The 18,869-nt window shown below is 32.3% G+C and overlaps 1 protein-coding gene across 4 annotated transcripts in view; it reads right to left on the reverse strand.

Annotated features, from left to right (window-relative positions):
- The window catches only part of LOC139528774 (uncharacterized), a 58,246-nt gene that overhangs the window by 20,136 nt on the left and 19,241 nt on the right, over positions 1 to 18,869 (reverse strand). For 2 of the 4 annotated variants that reach the window (XM_071324976.1, XM_071324975.1), the window contains exons 3-6: positions 17,943 to 18,057; positions 15,604 to 16,602; positions 15,045 to 15,138; positions 13,157 to 13,427 (exon numbers count right to left, since the gene is read on the reverse strand). In XM_071324976.1, the coding sequence (XP_071181077.1) occupies positions 13,283 to 13,427; positions 15,045 to 15,138; positions 15,604 to 16,602; positions 17,943 to 18,057 (1,353 nt within the window). In that variant the 3' untranslated portion in view covers positions 13,157 to 13,282. Of the gene's footprint in view, positions 1 to 13,156; positions 13,428 to 15,044; positions 15,139 to 15,603; positions 16,603 to 17,942; positions 18,058 to 18,869 lie in introns of those variants that run through there. The other 2 variants (XM_071324973.1, XM_071324974.1) reach the window with 2 other exon arrangements.

Genomic DNA, 18,869 nt, shown 5'->3' on the forward strand with positions numbered 1-18,869 from the left:
TGCTCGTCCGAATTAAAGTATTTAATCTCTAAATTCAATAGGCTATAAACAAAACAAACACAGATATAGGATTAGTTGCTCGCAGTAACATCGAAACAAAGGAAATGAAACAGTTCAGAATAAGATGCCGATAGAAAAAGATATTACCAACTGATGATCTAAAAAATTTCTTCATATAACCATCTTCAAACTGACATCACGAGCTCTATTATACGATAAAGGTGTATTATCTTCTCTTAGCTAGTAAACACTTCGCGACTTCAAAGAGAACACAAAACGAAAATGAAATAAGATTCTATCAAACATAGGTATTGGTACGGCAACTGTTTGCCCAACTTCTGCCGTCCCTAGTTCCTTTTTGCTCCTGGCTATCATAGTGTTTGCCTGCTTCAGTTGACTATCCATGGCTCCAGAACGATGTCGAACTCTGTTGGTATCAATTTTACAATTTGGACGAACCACCTTTGAACCGTATCTCTCTTCACTTACAGTAGTACCACATATAACATGAATGTGTTTGTCACATTTAATACACATATGAGCTCCAGATGTATCCTTTTCACATACATAGCACTGTGAGACATCCTGAAAAATAGTTTCCATAAATAATAAGGTAAAATAAATCATTTGGTGTGGTCATACATCAGTTTTTAAGATTTAACTACAGTTTTGTGGTAATAAAGTGTTTTTGTTCAAAATGATCAAACACTCAATTTAAAAATACGAAGATGTGGTATGCTTGTCAATAGGACAACTGTCCGCCAGAGACAGAATAGTATATAAGATAAGACCTATAGGTAACCATACGGCCTTCAACAAAAACTCATAGTAAGCAGACTCTTTTTTTCTTAAGCTCCGAATATCATTCCTGTGGTTTATCTGTTATATATTACATGGAAGTACTTTAGTTCAAGCTCCCGCCAGGATTAAAGAGTCGTGTTTTTTTTTAATATTTCTGAGACTATTTTCTACTTACCTTTTGCGTTTCATCAGTGATTGGAGTAGAAGGTTCCACATTTGGTTCTGCAATAGATTCTGGTATATCAGAGGCATCGACAATGTTTTCTGTTTTATTTTCAGTTACAGGTTGATCATTTACAGACTCTGTCTGGAGCTTAAGTAAGTCCTCTTCCTTTTCTAAGGTCATCAATATTTCTTTCGGAATTTTGGTTTCTGATGTTAATCCAATTGTTGCACATTTACCAAATAAGGCCTCATAGGGGGACCGTCCAATGCCTTTGTTTAGAGCTGAATTCTTTTGAATTTGGACGAACTTGATACCAATTGACCACTTTGTTGATTCATTGTCCCTCAGCCATGCAGTTAGCATGTCATGGATATCTCCATTTGAGCTACCCTGTGATTGAAGATGTCTCGGTTTCCCATGAACGATAACAAGTTCTGGCCACATTAATTTTAACTCGGATATGACCAAAGCTGTGAATTCCCGACCATTGTCATTTTGCAGTATATGGGGCGCACCAAAAATTGTAAAAATATCAATTAGATTAAAAGCCACCTCTGATGCACATTTTGAGGTAAGGGCTTTAATGTTACAAAATTTTGTAAGGTGGTCTTGAAATACCATAATAAATTTATAGTTTCCATCTGGGTTTGATTGAAAATCCATCAAATCAACTTGTCCTCTACTGTTAAAGTCTTTAGATAAAATGGGTTTCACTACTACTCCTTTTCCTATATGTTTTTTTTTCATATTGCAATTTTCACAAAGTGACAGAAATAATTCAATTGCGTGAAATGTTAGCATATCCATTATTTAGTTGTTTTATCATGCGATCTCTGCCGCCATGACCTGTTTCTTTATGTGCCTTTTCCAAAATACCTTAGAGTTCCTCTAGGAAGACATAAATTTTGAAATTTCCCTCGTCATTCTCGCTGACTTCAGTTATCAACCTCTCAAAACCACCAATGTTAAAAATGTCATACCTTCTTAAATTGTAGTAATCTTTTGTCAATTTCTTTTCCGATGATTCCAAAAGTTTAATCTTTGCCAAAAGATCATGGTACTTTACTCTAGGGTATATGCTCCTTGTTTTCCCCGATTCGAATTTAGACCTCAAAGATTCAAGGAATTTTTCCTCAATAGACATGGTGTCACTTAATGCGAATAATCCAGATAAAGAAGTGAAAAAGACAAGATGGCCTGAGGGCATTTGAAAAATATTTTAACAAAGAAAATTTACTTATCCAATAAAATGGTATGAGCAAAAAATCATATCTTAATTTTGTCTACTTTTGACCAGTTCAAACCAGCTTGACCAGTGAAGTGTAAACATTTTCAAATAATTATTATAAGGATTATATAGAATCTCCCCTTTTTTATGGGATACAATCACTTTTTTATTTTTTATACTTCCACAAAAAAGTATGAGTTAATTCTGTTTTAAATAAGAAAAGTACTAAAATTTGAAGATTTGTCAGATAAACATATATTAATATTAGGAATATAATTAAGAAAATACTTTAGTTCAAGAAAAATCACTAAACATGCTAAAAACACCTTAATTCTAAAATTTCACTTATTGCCTAAAATCATGTTCGGCAATAGGATGAATACTCATCACCAAATTTCAGGTAATAAGCTTAATGCCTGGAAATTTCAGGCAATAACTTAATGCCTAGGCGTTAGCTTATTGCCTAGGATTTAAGATTAATGCCTAATTTCACTTATTGCCGCTAACATATACATGTATAGTGAACTAGACTGACGCTTTCACAGGAGATGGTAATGCAAAGACAACTTTTCAAATCTTGAATCATTGGATAATTTCCCAGACTGTTTCCATTGATTCTGCAAATAGAAGAAAACAATCAAAAACTTTTATATACATGTATGTTAATTAGATAAACATTAAACTTCTATTGATATATACATACTTCATATCTATATACAACTTATAATCAAACTGTGTGATTCTTTATGTTGCACTGTGCATCATAGCGCACGAAAGTCTATACATATCTCATATCTACATACATCAACTTCTAATCACATTGTGTGATTCTTTATGTTACATGTACACTGTGCAACATACAATGTAGCTCATGAAAGTCAAAACATATACATATATCATATCTACGTACATCAACTTCTAATCACATTGTGCGATTCTTTATGTTACTCTGTGCAACAAAGCTCATGAAAGTCAAAACATATACATATCTCATATCTACATACATCAATTTCTAATCACACTGATTCTTTATGGTACACTGTACAACATAGCTCGAGCTCGTGAAAGTCTATACATATACATATCACATATCTATATAACATATGAAAAAACAAAGACCACAATTTTTCCCAAAACGAAACCAGGATATATACATGAACTATTAGGTACAACTTGACTAAATTAGTGTGAATCATATACAAACAATAACTTATGTATGGTTGACATGAATGTAAACACAATAACTGAATAAATGAATAACTCAGGAACTACCCCGCCGGCTAGGAACAACCAAATAAACCTAATATAGGGGTCAACTGGAAACCTGGATCCGATCTAATGCGACAAGACGTCTCGCCAGACATACTCGGACGTGCATTGTTTTAAAAATAAATATACAAGTATCACTGTACATTCATAATATGAATGAAACTTGAATGTTGCCCTGTCTGCACCGGCCTATAAAGTGATAGTATCAGAGGAAGATTTCCGCTATAAAACAATCACTTATCTTAACCTTATACAAACTATACACTAGTATTGTACATACAATTATTTCTCCGTAAACTAACGACACGTGAAACATTAAACTTCTAACCACACTGCGATACTTTATGTTACACTGTGCAACACGACCTCTACATACATTAACATCTAATCACACTGCTACACTGTACATCTATGGTACAACATAGCTCATGAAATTCCATACAAAGTCCATCATAATACTGTATATTATGTCACAGAACAGCTATATTGTTCACGAATAAACTGTACACACTGTTTGCCATACCCTTATAAGTGTATATTATTTAAATATATACCTTCTAAATTACTATTAGACCGTATTAAATCTAACAAATTACTGTTAAATGGTTGCATATCAAAAATGCTGTATTTGTCCGATCCTTGCATAAAACTTAATTTGATTTCTCTAATCACGGAAATATCTTATATAGCATTACTGTTCGTACTGTAAACAATTCACAGCTGATTTTCACTTAAGTACCACTAATGTAGCTGTTGCTTTTTTCGCATATGCAGTATAAAACTAATTAAATAACCCTATCAATCAAATAATTATACATGTAGGAACTATCCAAACTAATGCAGTTATTTAATGCTGACCAATCATATGCAAATGCGTCAACACTGGATGTACCAGGTGTAAAAAACTTTAAGACTAACTACAACACCATATTTCTTCTGTCGGTAAATAAATCACAAATGAATGAACACCGTAACAGATCAAATTATTTGAAATTAATATCTGAAACACCCGGATCTTCGAAATCAAAATTTCACTAAATTTGTCAGCTTTTATATATTTATCTCTAGGAATCCATTCAGCTTTAATCATATCTAATACAATTTAAGCATATCGTTAAAAACTCAAAGCTGTGTCTGAAGCTCCTACTTCATACAAACTTTTCTTATTTTCTTTAGTTTATACATTCTAATTATCGGTGTAAATCTAAACTAATTATCCACTCAATAGGTTATGTACGGATTGTAAAATATAATTGCTTATCGCTTTTAATTCTCTCCTAGTTTAACTCTTGGTTCATTCCGATTTATCTCTCTTAAAATGTGTTACATTTATTACCTGGTACATCTGCATATTCGGTGGCATCGGAAAAAAACCCAAATCCTCTCAGGTATTCTATGAAAATATAAAAGATGCCTTAAATTAGATTTGTCATATTCAAAATACCCAAACCTAAGTTTTGTCTTTCAAAATACAAAAGAATCCCAATAAGCTCTACAAGATAGTCATACATAAAAGCCTCATCATAATTGACAAATACTGCAAAATGCTGTTAACATTGAAATTACTTTTCAACCCACTTTAACTAAATTTCCACAATTAATAGTAATATAGCATTCAAATAAAACAGATATAATGTTTTATAAACTCTCAAATTTTTAACAGGTATTTCTAATGTCCCTTATTTTAAATTACAATTAACACCTAGTCATTCTATAATTTGAACTGGTGTCCATATGCTCTAGTCTTACTATAATTTAAAATAAAACCATAGTTTAACTAACTCACTTTTAACCTGCAAGTCCATAATTTCACAAATTTTAGAACTTTCTGTCGCTCCCTATCAGTCGTCTAAATAAACCACAATCGGGATACTTACAGCTCTCCAATATTGTACTAAAACTCTGATCGTTTTCTAGTAAAACTGTGAAAGTAAATAATCTGATTTTAGTCAAATTTCTAGGTGAAAAAAATAAAAAAAAATTGAAATCTTTGATGATCACAATTCTCATCTATGCTTCAAATAAAATTTATACATATATTGAATTGTGTACAAACGTTTATACTCCATTAACACCTTCAAATTTGATCTTTCGTTTTTTTATATAATATAAAAATTATTTGTTTACACGACTCAAATCTAGTACACGTCTTTCTATACCTGAACTTTGTACTGAAACAGTTATCGGATTTAATACAAATTATGGACACTCTATTTCATTGATACAATTATAGAATTTCATAAAGACTTTTCAACAAAAATTGCATGCTTAAAAGCTGATTTGTTTTAAGGTTAACACAACATGCATTATATTAAATGGAATTGTATAACCAAATTCTATAGTATCTAAAATAAATTATAAGCCTGTAAAACGGTTTTCCAAAAGTATACATTATATTTTAAATTCGCTTTAACGTTAATAATTTTATCTCCAGACTTAATTTTAAAATTGTAAATACAATCAACATTATACTCAACTCCATTCATTATACTTCCATATAACATTGTTTCTCTTTCGCACCTTTACTTAATACACCAATGTGACCAACTTAAATTCGACGCAACTGCGAGCACCTTCGATAATATTACATTCAAATGCCAAACTTTATATAGTACCATTAAATCCCACCCGTAGAAACCGCCAAAACTTTCCTCGTGCATTATACACCCGACATCAAACTCTATAAATAGTACATACATGTACTGTTGCAGAACTAGTTATACTAGTTCACATCTATGAATAATTACCACTAATAGCAAACTGGAAAACACCAATTTCAAACGAAATAAAATATATTATTTCATTAAAATTGATAATGGAAATGGGGAATGTGCCAAAGAGACAACAACCCGACCATAGAAAAAAAAAACAACAGCAGAAGGTCACCAACAGGTCTTTAATGTAGCGAGAAATTCCCGCAGCCGGAGGCGTCATTACAATACATAGTACTACATTTTATACATAGTATACCACAGCAATGCATAGAAATACATTAACATAATTATCATTGTAAAATTTTACGTAAAAGTTATACAAAATATAAAAGTAGTGTAATAGATATATGACAGAGCCTATGATTGAAATATATAGTGTATCTTTGTAATATATTTAGAATAAGATCCTTATTGTGAAACTGCATATACATATAAAAAGGGAGATGTTGTGTGATTGCCAATGAGACAACTCTACATTAGAGACTAAAATGACACAGAAATTAATAATTATAGGTCACTGTATGACCTTCAACAATGAGCAAAGCCCATACCGCACATTCAGCTATACAATGGCCCGAAATGACAATGTAAAACAATTCAATCGAAAAAAATAACGGCCGTATTTATGTACAAAAATGAACGAAAAACAAATATGTAACACATAAACCAACGACTACCATTGAATTATAGGCTCCTGAATGGGGACAGGCACATACATAAAGAATGTGGCGGGGTTCAACATGTTAGCAGGAGCCCAACCCTTCCCTAATATAACCTTGAACAGTGGTATTTAAGAATTGAATGCTTCTTTTTGTAAATTTATTGGGGTGTAAAAGCGTTGACCGAAGTACATTTTGTATGAAGCGCGGAAGCGCTTCATTCTAAAAATGTGCGCACGGTCAACGCTTTTACAATCCTATAAAGTTACAAAAAGAAGCATTCAATACTTATAATTACATTTTTTAGCTATGATCATGAAAACACGAATTTTATATATTTTTTTATTTAATTTATCTGTGCACTTTATTGTTGGATCACGTGTTATCATGAGTGAAAGTTGTATTGAGCATTGCAACTGCTTACGGATTAACACGTGATGTGCAGTTAGCCAATCAGAATAAAGTATTATAATGAAACATACATCTAATGTAATTATTTAAGAATTAAATGCTTCTTTTTGTAAATTTATTGGGGTGTAAAAGCGTTGACCGAAGTACATTTTCTATGAAGCGCGGAAGCGCTTCATTCTAGAAATGTACGCACTGTCTACGCTTTTACAACCCTATAAAGTTACAAAAAGAAGCATTCAATACTTATAATTACATTTTTTAGCTATGATCATGAAAACACGAATTTTATATATTTTATTATTTAATTCATCTGTGCACTTTATTGTTGGATCACGTGTTATCATGAGTGAAAGTTGTATTGAGCAATGGAACTGCTTACGGAATAACACGTGATGTGCAGTTAGCCAATCAGAATAAAATATTATAATGAAACATACATCTAATGTAATTATAACAGTATAACATAAGAACGAATTATAAAAATCAGTTGAAAAAGGCTTAATTTATCAGATGGACAAAACGTTCATGTAATACGGAATATATTCCCTGTTTCTATTCTCAATTTTATCAATGGTAAAATTGACCTATGTCTATTAGTGCAAAACTATATTGGTTTCATATTTGTTTTTTATAAAACTAGGTTACTTTTTTTCAGATTTTCAGCTGATATCCTGCTAAGCATATTCAAAACTCTACTAAATTTCTCAAATTTTATTGAACTAGTTGTAAAACAAATGACGACGAAACAAGAATTGGTATTATCAAATGTATCTCCAGTCTACTATGTAAAAATGTCTACATACATCATAAGTAAGTACCAACTTCTGTCAAAGTGGTTATCTGATGTCTTGTGTTTTCTTATGAAGATAAAATAGAAGATGATTTCCAATGAGACAACTCTTTAAAACAGACCAATGACATAGAAAATAACATCATTAGATAGTCGATACTTATATATAAATTACAAATTATGTCCTAATCAGGAGTAATATATCAGGTATTCAAGAACAAATAAGTTTTGTACATTGTCAAGTTACCAAAGTTGCAAATAAAGAAATTAAATTAAGAATTAAAATGAGGAATATGTCAAAGAGACAACAACCCGACCATAGAGAAGACAACAGCCGAAGTCCAGCAATGGGTCTTCAATGAATCGAGAAACTCCCACACCCGGAGGTGTCCTTCAGCTGGCCCCTACAAAAATATACTAGTTCAGTGATAATGGACGTCATACTAAACTCCGAAATATACACAAGAAACTAAAAATTAAAAATCATACAAGACTAACAAAGGCCAGTGGCTGAACCCAATAGCATTTAATTAATACGTTAATATGCAACTGTCTCTTCTCTACAAGATGCATATTTCAACAATTAATGTCTTATCTTTGATGTTTAAATCGTGTCAATTACAAAGCACTTGAAATCTGACCAACATTTATATTGAGTGAAGGTAGAACCGCGCTGAAGTACGTCCATCATTCATAGTTCATTATTAAAAATTCAATAATGAATAATGAAATAGTTCACTATTCACTATTCAATGTTTAAAAAATGAATAATGAATAATGAAACAGTTTATATTTCTTTATTCAACTTGAAGCGGTGAATAGTGAAATAAAAATAAAAAAAAATGACTGTGACACTATAGCTATATCCCGTATTTCTAAATTCGTCTTTTTGGTCATATCTAACAAATATTCAAATTAATATCAGAAAAAGTAGATAAAACCACTCTTTAAATTTTGATTTTATATATTTATCTAGTTCCTAGTTTCGAAGGATAAACTAGTGGGTTTTCCTAACTATTTTTAACAGAAATTCCTTGGTTCAATGTATGGACGACCTGAACACCAGAACATTTTTTTTTTTTAAATTGAAATATTCTACGTGGTCTTTCTTTTTTTAATTTTCACTGGACCTTTGCTATTCTTCATGCTTTAAAAAAATGTAGATAAAACAAGTCGATTGTGTCGCAATGACCATTATAGGTGTTTTGGAGAACCTAAATGCCAAAATACGCGTGAAAAGAAATAGCCAATTTTGAATAATGAAATGGATATTTTGAATAATGGAATGCACTGCTGCGACCCTTTAGCCCCTAATTATAGATAAACCTTATACCTCATTCAAAAGCTTATTACGAGAGGAACAAAATATGTATAGTCAATTTGTTCCGCAACGAATATTAGAGGAGAAACGAAGGACTTAAATATCGAAATACTCGTGAACATTGAGAAATAGTTTACTTTGAATAAAGGAATGGACTGCTGCAACCCTTCAGTCCCTAATCACGTATATAATTAGGGGCTAAAGGGTCGCAGCAGTCCATTCCATTATTTAAAATATCCAGTTCATTATTCAAAATTGGCTATTTCTTAATTTTCACACGTATTTTGGCATTTCGAATGAGGTATAAGGTAAGGGATACATCAAAATAAAGCTTATTGGTAGAGGAAAAAACTGAGTATAAACGATACGTGCCGCAATGACCATTGGAGGTGTTACGGAGGACCTAAATGCCAAAATACGCGTGAAAATTAAGAAATAGCCAATTTTGAATAATGAAATGGATATTTTGAATAATGGAATGGACTGCTGCGACCCTTTAGCCCCTAATTATAGATAAACCTTATACCTCATTCGAAAGCTTATTACGAGAGGAACAAAATGTATATATTCAATTTGTTCCGCAACGATTATTAGAGGAGAAACGAAGGATTTAAATATCAAAATACGCGTGAACATTGAGAAATAGTTTATTTTGAATAATGGAATGGACTGCTGCAACCCTTCAGTCCCTAATCAAGGAAAATTCATACATCAAGATAAAGCTTATTGGTAGACGAAAAAACTGAGTATAAACGATACGTGCCGCAATGACCATTGGAGGTGTTACGGAGGACCTTAATGCCAAAATACGCGTGAAAATTAAGAAATAGCCAATTTTGAATAATGAAATGGATATTTTGAATAATGGAATGGACTGCTGCGACCCTTTAGCCCCTAATTATAGATAAACCTTATACCTCATTCGACAGCTTATTACGAGTGGAACAAAATGTATATATTCAATTTGTTCCGCAACGATTATTAGAGGAGAAACGAAGGATTTAAATATCAAAATACGCGTGAACATTGAGAAATAGTTTATTTTGAATAATGGAATGGACTGCTGCAACCCTTCAGTCCCTAATCAAGGAAAAATTCATACATCAAAATAAAGCTTATTGGTAGAGGAAAAAACTGAGTATAACCGATACGTGCCGCAATGACCATTGGAGGTGTTACGGAGGACCTAAATGCCAAAATACGCGTGAAAATTAAGAAATAGCCAATTTTGAATAATGAAATGGATATTTTGAATAATGGAATGGACTGCTGCGACCCTTTAGCCCCTAATTATAGATAAACCTTATACCTCATTAGAACGCTTATTACGAGAGGAACAAAATGTATATAGTCAATTTGTTCCGCAACGAATATTAGAGGAGAAACGAAGGATTTAAATATATAAATACGCGTGAATATTGATAAATAGTTTATTTTGAATAATGGAATGGACTGCTGCAACCCTTCAGTCCAATCTATATTTTTTACTTACATTTAAACAGTATGTACTCTATACACTATTGATTTCCCATTTCCATTTGATTGTAGAAAAACATTGTTTTATAAATATTCATGATAATACAATTTCCTAATCATTTCCGGAAGAAGACTAATTACAAACGGGATACCACATACTATTTGTATTCTGTTATGTTGTAAACGGAGCCAGTAAATATAAATACGGTCTTAGGTAAGTTTATCGATCTTTTATATAAAAAAAAACAGTTACTTCAAAAGGTTTCAAAATTTTGAATAATGTTTTAACTGCATTAATTTTGATTGTGTTATCAGTAACTTCAAACCAAACTAAATTCATGTCGACTCTGACTGTTTAAAGTCTGCACACAAATTTCATTTGATTTTGGATATGTCTTGATGGCGAGTTAGAGTCTTAGACACATGCTTTTGGAATAGTTGTTATTGGTTGTGAACTAGCTTTCAATAACTATACGGGCTAGGATGAAAAAATTGTCCTGCAAATTATAATTTCTGTCCTGCATTTTTATTTTTTCACTCTATTCGGTCTTGATTTTTTTTACCTTAAGTGTCATCGTGCCTTCATTTTGGCATAGTGTCTCAAACCTTTGCTAAAAAGTAGCTTTTATCAATTGTAATCTGATAAATTATCTTTCTGTCTTTTATTTCAATTTAATTTTTCTTAAGGTAATAATATTTTGTGACAATTATATCCGGAATCGTAGACTTAATATTCACTTATATCCTAAAATCATCCTCGTCTCTATTCCTATATAACGATTGCTAGATCTCTTTCATCACGATGGCACATCATGTAATTATTTCTAGATTTTAATATAAACGTGAAACAAGATATTTAAATTTTAATTCTTTTATTATCAATGGGACTTCAGAACAATAGAAACGTTCGTCTTCCATTTTAGACGTTTGTAATTTTCATTGGCAAATAAACGGATTCAAACCTAGTATGGCGTTTGGCGTAACTACAAATTTCAATCCTGGTATCTATGATGATTTTCTTTACAACCACTTGGTCGATGCCACTGCTGGTGGAGTTTTAATTCCCCGAGGGTATCACCAGCCCAGTAGTCACCAAGTATGTCCTGACATGAATTATCATTGATATGGCAAATTTATAGATTAACTGTTTACAAAACTTTTGATTTTTTTAAATACTTAGGCTTGTTTTACCTTAGGAATTGATAACTTTAGCTGTATTTTACAAAACATTTTGGATTTTTGATCCTCAATGCCCTTATACTTTGTACTTTTTTTTGTCTTTTTTTAATTTATTTTTTTAACTCTTTTGGATATGAACGTCACTGATGAGTCTTTTGTAGACAAAACGCGCGTTTGGCGTCGATACAAGATTCAATCCTGGTTTCTTTGCTGAGTTTATTTACAGCCACTGGGTCAATGCCACTGCTAGTGGAGTTTTAATTCCCCGAGGGTATCAATAACCCTGTAGTCACTACTTCTGTGCTGACATGAATTATCTTCTGTGCTGACATGAATTATCTTATGTGCTGACATGAATTATCTTCTGTGCTGACATGAATTATCTTCTGTGCTGACATGAATTATCTTCTGTGCTGACATGAAGTATCATTGATATGGTCATATTTATAGATTAACTGTTTGATTTATTTTAATACTAATGCACTTCTACCGAAGGAATAGATTACCTTATATGTATTTGGCAAAACTTTTAGGAATTGTGGTCATCAATGCCTTTCAACTTTGTTCTTTTTCTTTTGCCTTTTTAATTTTTTTGGATTCGAGCGTCACTGGTGAGTCTTTTGTAAATGAAACTCATATCTGGCGTCAAAACAAAGTTCAATCATGGTATCTATATATGATACGTTTATTTACAACCACTGGGTCGATGCCTCTACTAGGGGAGTTTTCATTCCTCAACGATATCACCAGCCCAGTAGTCAGCACTTCACTCAATTAGCATTTATTTGATAAGGAATTTCGTTTTTATGTCAACAATGATTTGGCACGTGGAAATATATAATACTAGCTATTGGAGATCAATGATATGTGTGTACTTTGTTGAAAGACAAAGTTTTAATTATTCCTCCGTTATATTTAGGTTTTCTTTTATAGACTGTCAAACAAGCGAGAGGTTATGCTAGCTTTTAAACCAAGTTCAATCCACCATTTTCTACATAAGAAAAGGAATATGACAGGTGTTATCTATTCGTTTGATGTGTTTATGATTTTGCCATTTGATTAGGAACTCGTTTTGAATTTTCCTCGGAGATCATTATTTTTGTAATTTTACTTTATACATACAAAACTGAAACAATTCATAGTTGAGTATAACAATTTAATGTGTAACATCAATACTGAACTCAATTTACATTTATAAGGAATTTCATTTAAATGTCAACAAATGTAATGATTTGGCACGTGGACATATATAATACTAGTTATAGAGATCAATGGTATTGTTGTACTCTGTTAAAAGACGAAGTTTTAATCATTCCTCCATGAGATTTATGTTTTGTGTTCTTTGGTACAATGTCTGGATGGACCATATCCATGCTGGTAATACTTCCAAACTCTTTTTTCCTCGTCCTTTTCCTAAAAAAAATGACAAAAATTAAATTTCCATCAAATATGTAATCAAGAACCGATATGTTTAATGACGTATTTACCAGTTCTTCATACCAAATGTCTATCCTTAGAATATGTTTGCATCTTGATTAATATATAGTATTTATTTTGACATAAATTAAAATTATTCGAAATATCTATTCATTCGAAAACAAATAATATGCTACATCTAGCTAGGATGCAATATACGACACAGAGATCATATCCGTTTCGTTCAATACTTTGTAATACTAAACTTAATATGATCTCATATTAAGTGCAGTATTGCGGAGCATGTATGGAACGGATATGAACTCTGCGCCGGAGATTGGCATCTAGCTAGGATGAAAATTGTGTCCCGTACTTTTGATTCAGTTGTTATCTCTGTCCTGCCTTTTTTATTTTTCACGTTTTTTGGTTCTGCCCTTTTTTATTAGTTTTTTATATCCTTTTTATACATTAATTGGCATCCTACCGTTTTTGTATAAAATATTCCATCTTGCCATTTTTTTAACTCAAAACACCTGTCCTGTCTATATTTTTAATACATCCTAGTACCCCCATAAAAATCAAATGATCAGTGGCGGATCTAGAAGTTTTCATAAGTGGGGGCCCACTGACTGCCTAAGAGGGGGCCCACTTTAGTCAGGCTTCAGTGATTCCCTATAAAAGCAACCAATTTTATTCCAAAAAGGGGGGAAGGGGCAGGGCCCCCTAAATCCGCCTCTGATGATAGATGTCTAACAAACGTCATGTCAATCAACAAAGTACATTTGATACTAAGTGAATGGGTACCAATACACTGTCAATGTTTTCATAAAACGTTGTCATAAACATGCAATAATTACATAAGATGTATAGTTTAATAGTTCGTTCTTATATTGTACTGTTATACCACTGTCCCAGGTTAGGGGGAGGGTTGGGATCCCGCTAACATGTTTAACCCCGCCACATTATTTATGTATGTGCATGTCCCAAGTCAGGAGCCTGTAATTCAGTGGTTGTCGTTTGATTATGAGTTACATATTTGTTTTTCGTTCATATTTTTATATAGATAAGGCCGTTAGTTTTCTCGTTTGAATTGTTTTACATTGTCTTATCGGGGACTTTTATAGCTGATTATGCGGTATGGGCTTTGCTCATTGTTGAAGGCCGTACGGTGACTTACAGTTGTTAATGTCTGTGTCATTTTGGTCTCTTGTGGACAGTTGTCTCATTGGAAATCATACCACATCTTCTTTTTTATATTGAATATAATACGTTATTCTGATAGGTTACACTGCAATCTCTCGTTATTCCTTAATCAAGCTCATTACACAATAAAATTTACCATTCATAATGAGAGGGGTCCCACAATAAAGTGCACAGGTAAATTAAATAAAAACTTGATAAAAATCGTGTTTTTATGATCCTAGCAAACAAATGTAATTATAAGTATTGAATGCTTTTTTTGTAACTTCATAGGGTTGTAAAAACGTTGACCGTGCTCACACATGCATGTTTAGAATGAAACGCTTCCGCGCTTCATACAAAATGTACTTCGGTCAACGCTTTTACACCCCAATGAATTAAATGTGCTGATATCAAAAAACTGTTGCCTCTTACCTGACGTAATGCCTATATATTATATACAAAATCGTCATGGCAATCAAAATAATAACAGCTATAATTGGAATGACCCAATAAGGAAAGGCTGTACCTGAAATGAAATCAAAACTGCGGAAATAGAATTTACAGCAAATGTATATTATTTCTATGAAAACCAAGCTATTAAATCAATTAAGCACGCCTCATAAACCAGTTTGATACAAAATACTGAAGGTTTGAATCAGAAATAAAACGTGTACATGTAGTATCTTATATTGTAATAAGCAATTATAAACTCGACCAAAAAAAAAATTTTTTTTCGTGCGACTGTCATCAAAGAAAATACTCAACTTCCATGCTATAAATAATGTGCTAAATAACTCATCAATTTATTGAAAAGTAAACAATATTATTTTTTGGCACATTTATGGTATTACAAAAATTAGCAAACGATAGTTCAAGAAGGCAAACGACAAGCACCAGAGTTCAGAGCCCATTTTTGGTTGAACAGAATCTACGGAAACAAAATCGAATAAAGATTACTATCCTCTTTTTGTATAAAAGTTATCGGACTTACCGTTATCTTTTTTATCTTCCGGAATGGTACTTTCAAATAAAGGGGTTGTTTTTATTGTTGGATGTTCTGTTTTACTCGATGTACTCTCAAACAGATCATTTAATGTCGATGTTCGGTGCTGTTCAGATAATGGCAAGGAAGCTGACATGGACTTTACGTCCCTTGAAGAAAAGTTGTTTGGCGGAAATTTCGTATACAATGAAGTACGTGTTCTTGGTTCCGCTGCCGATATCACCGAAATATCTCCCGATGAGTGAACAAATGATTTTGATGATACACTTGTTGATGAATACATTGAAGGCGTTGAGATTACTGACTGCAAAGGTTTTGATGAGACAATTCTTGAGGAATTAACAAACAGATGAGAGTGATAATTTGTTGTAAAATCAAGTTCTGAGGCATCAAAATTTACACTTTTGCTAGCTACGATATCAATCGAAGAAGCCATCATGGTCGACGCGATATGATTTTGTGTAGTTGTTCGTTGGTCTGTATTTGATGATATCATATATGATAACTGGTCAAAAGTGGTTGTTAGCTGCAAAGATGACAAAGATATAAGCGACGTAAGACTTCTGCTGGGCAGTATCTCAGATCCTGGAGATGACTTTAATGTTGTTGATAGTGTTGAAAAAAGCTCAAAATCAGTATGCATTCCACTTGCGGCAGGATAAGTTGTTGATGAAGTAATGAAGGGTGAAAATGAATCTGTCAATACAGTCGTCTGCTTCAAACTGGATGGATAAATAATTGCGTCCAATAGAGAAGATGACAAATATTTGTTTTCGTTAATTATGGTAAATGTAAGCATCGACGTCGCCTGATGATTGGATGTTTGACTTGGTATGTATGTCCTGACCGTTGTAACTTGCAAATTATCCAAAGTAGATAATATTGACGGCAGAACAGACTCTGATGAAGTACATTTAGCTTTGTTATCAACGCATTTTCCTGTTTCACATCGGTAGAGAGCTTCGGGACAAGGTTGAACAAATATGCCTGTAATAGGTATGAAATAATATAGATTCTAACCTTTTACATGGTAATTTTTATATGGATGCAAATAATAATACACGGTCAGGTATAGATTGTTAATAACATAACATATCACTTTCAAACCTAATTGCAGTGCAAACAACAAATACCTTTTGAATAACCTTGGTTAGTTTCTCGAAGTCAAAATGATGTCACATCTTTATTAAATCCATCGCTTAGGATTTCGAGGTATTTAAAGCTTAAACTAGGTATTGCATATTTTGTATGCCCCATTTATGGGCATTATGTTTTCTTGTCTGTGCATCCGTCTGATCGTTCGTTCGTTCGTTCGTCCGCCAGTTCGTCAGTTCGTCCATCTGTCCCGCTTCAGGTTAAAGTTTTTAATCGAGGTAGTTTTTGAGGAACTTGAAGTTCAATCAACTTGAAACTTAGTAAACATGTTCCCTATAATATGATTTTATCCAATATTTACGGCCCACTGAACATAAAAAATAAGACTGCTGATGGGGCATCTGTGTACTTGGGACACATTCTTGTTTTTCGAATATTTGTTGTTGAATGCTTTTCAACTTCATAATTGATTTTACTTTACATAGGTTTTGATTCGAGCGTAACTGATTAGTATTATTACTAAATGCGTCTGGCGAACCACATTAATAGCCTAGCTTATATCTATGAAAGATCTTTTTAGTGTTAATCAATGATCGTTTGTATTTTTGGCAAATATATGCATATACAATAGTCACAAGTCATTGGAGTAAATAGTTACAAAATGAGTGTCAGCTACTTTTTTTCATGACAAAACAGTTTTAATAAAATGTGCTATTAATGCAACAAATACGTCTGCCAGTTTTAGTGTTGACACATTTGTTAAATTCAACAGTAGTTTACCAGTGTGCAATACTCGTTAATCTATTTTAAATATAAAAACAACGAGAAATATAGAAAATAGATAAATAGAGACTATTTTTCGGTCATGATTGATATCGACAACTAGGCGAGCAAAATGGACTATCAAGAGCCTTAATTTCGCTGCATTGAAAGTGAAGAACCATTTCAAAAGCGAACATCAATTTATAATTACGCGACACGTTTTTTAAACATGACTTTTATTCAACAGCATTAATATTGAACATGTTGAATGGAAGCTTACGAATGGTCATTGTAGATTGGCAAAACTGACAAAATTGATGATACAAAAGAGCAGTTTTAAAAATATTCCTGTAATCAAATGATCTATTTATAAAATTATTCTGACCATTAATTCTATCTGTACTTTCAAATTTGCGTTCTATATTTACTAACAATATATTAGAATTCTATATCATAATATATATATTTACAGTTAAGTTCATCAGAATAATCTAAACATTCAAAGTTATCATCGCATCTGGCTTTGACTGGAATACACTGCCCATTGGTACATTGGAACTGGTCAGCATCACATGATTCGACTGTCAATATAGAAAAGCTCAAAAAACAAATATTTCGTTTGAAGAAAATGCAAATGATATACAGAAACTTTCACACTAAAAACATGGTTGCAAATTTGTAAACATGTTCAGCATATTTACATGTATCGTTATAAAATATTAGTTTCCTTTATATTATACTAATTTTTAACTAATGTGTAAACACTATCTTAACACTATCCTAAACGTCATAGGACAATCCGGATCATACAAAAATGTTTACCGTGCTTAGGCCACATCAATTTAATTTCTTGTTCTACGGATTTTTGGACTCCAAAATTTGGGGCGAGCGAGCGATTTGACAATTTTAATAAAAAAATATTTAATTTGCAAATTTTTGAGGCGAAGCTTGAAAAGTAAAGGCGAGCAATTATATATTTTTTTTGTAAACATAAAATAGTAGGTTTTGACAATATTAAAACTTGATTCATCACTTGTACTTTGACATTTCTTTAATTTCTGTAGTATTTGTTCCCTGCTCACCATTGTTCACCAAGAAATAATTAAATCTGGTCTATGTATGTGTGACTGACAATGAGACAATTCTCCGTTCAAGTCATAATCAGTTTGGGGGCAACCCCTAATGTTATAAATATCCCTTTTACATGTTTTATGACGGATCAATATAAGTTATAATATAATTGTTTGTACAAAAGAGCTCATATTTCTCAAAGAACTATATATTTATCTGGTATTAAATGGTCAAAGCATGTTCAAGAATTTTGTTATATACCTGGGGCCGGTTTCACAAAGCTATCCTAAGACATGTCACAAGACATGACATATCTTAGGACATGT

Source organism: Mytilus edulis, chromosome 6 (genome assembly GCF_963676685.1).
Source record: "Mytilus edulis chromosome 6, xbMytEdul2.2, whole genome shotgun sequence".
In the NCBI taxonomy this organism is placed as follows: domain Eukaryota; kingdom Metazoa; phylum Mollusca; class Bivalvia; order Mytilida; family Mytilidae; genus Mytilus; species Mytilus edulis.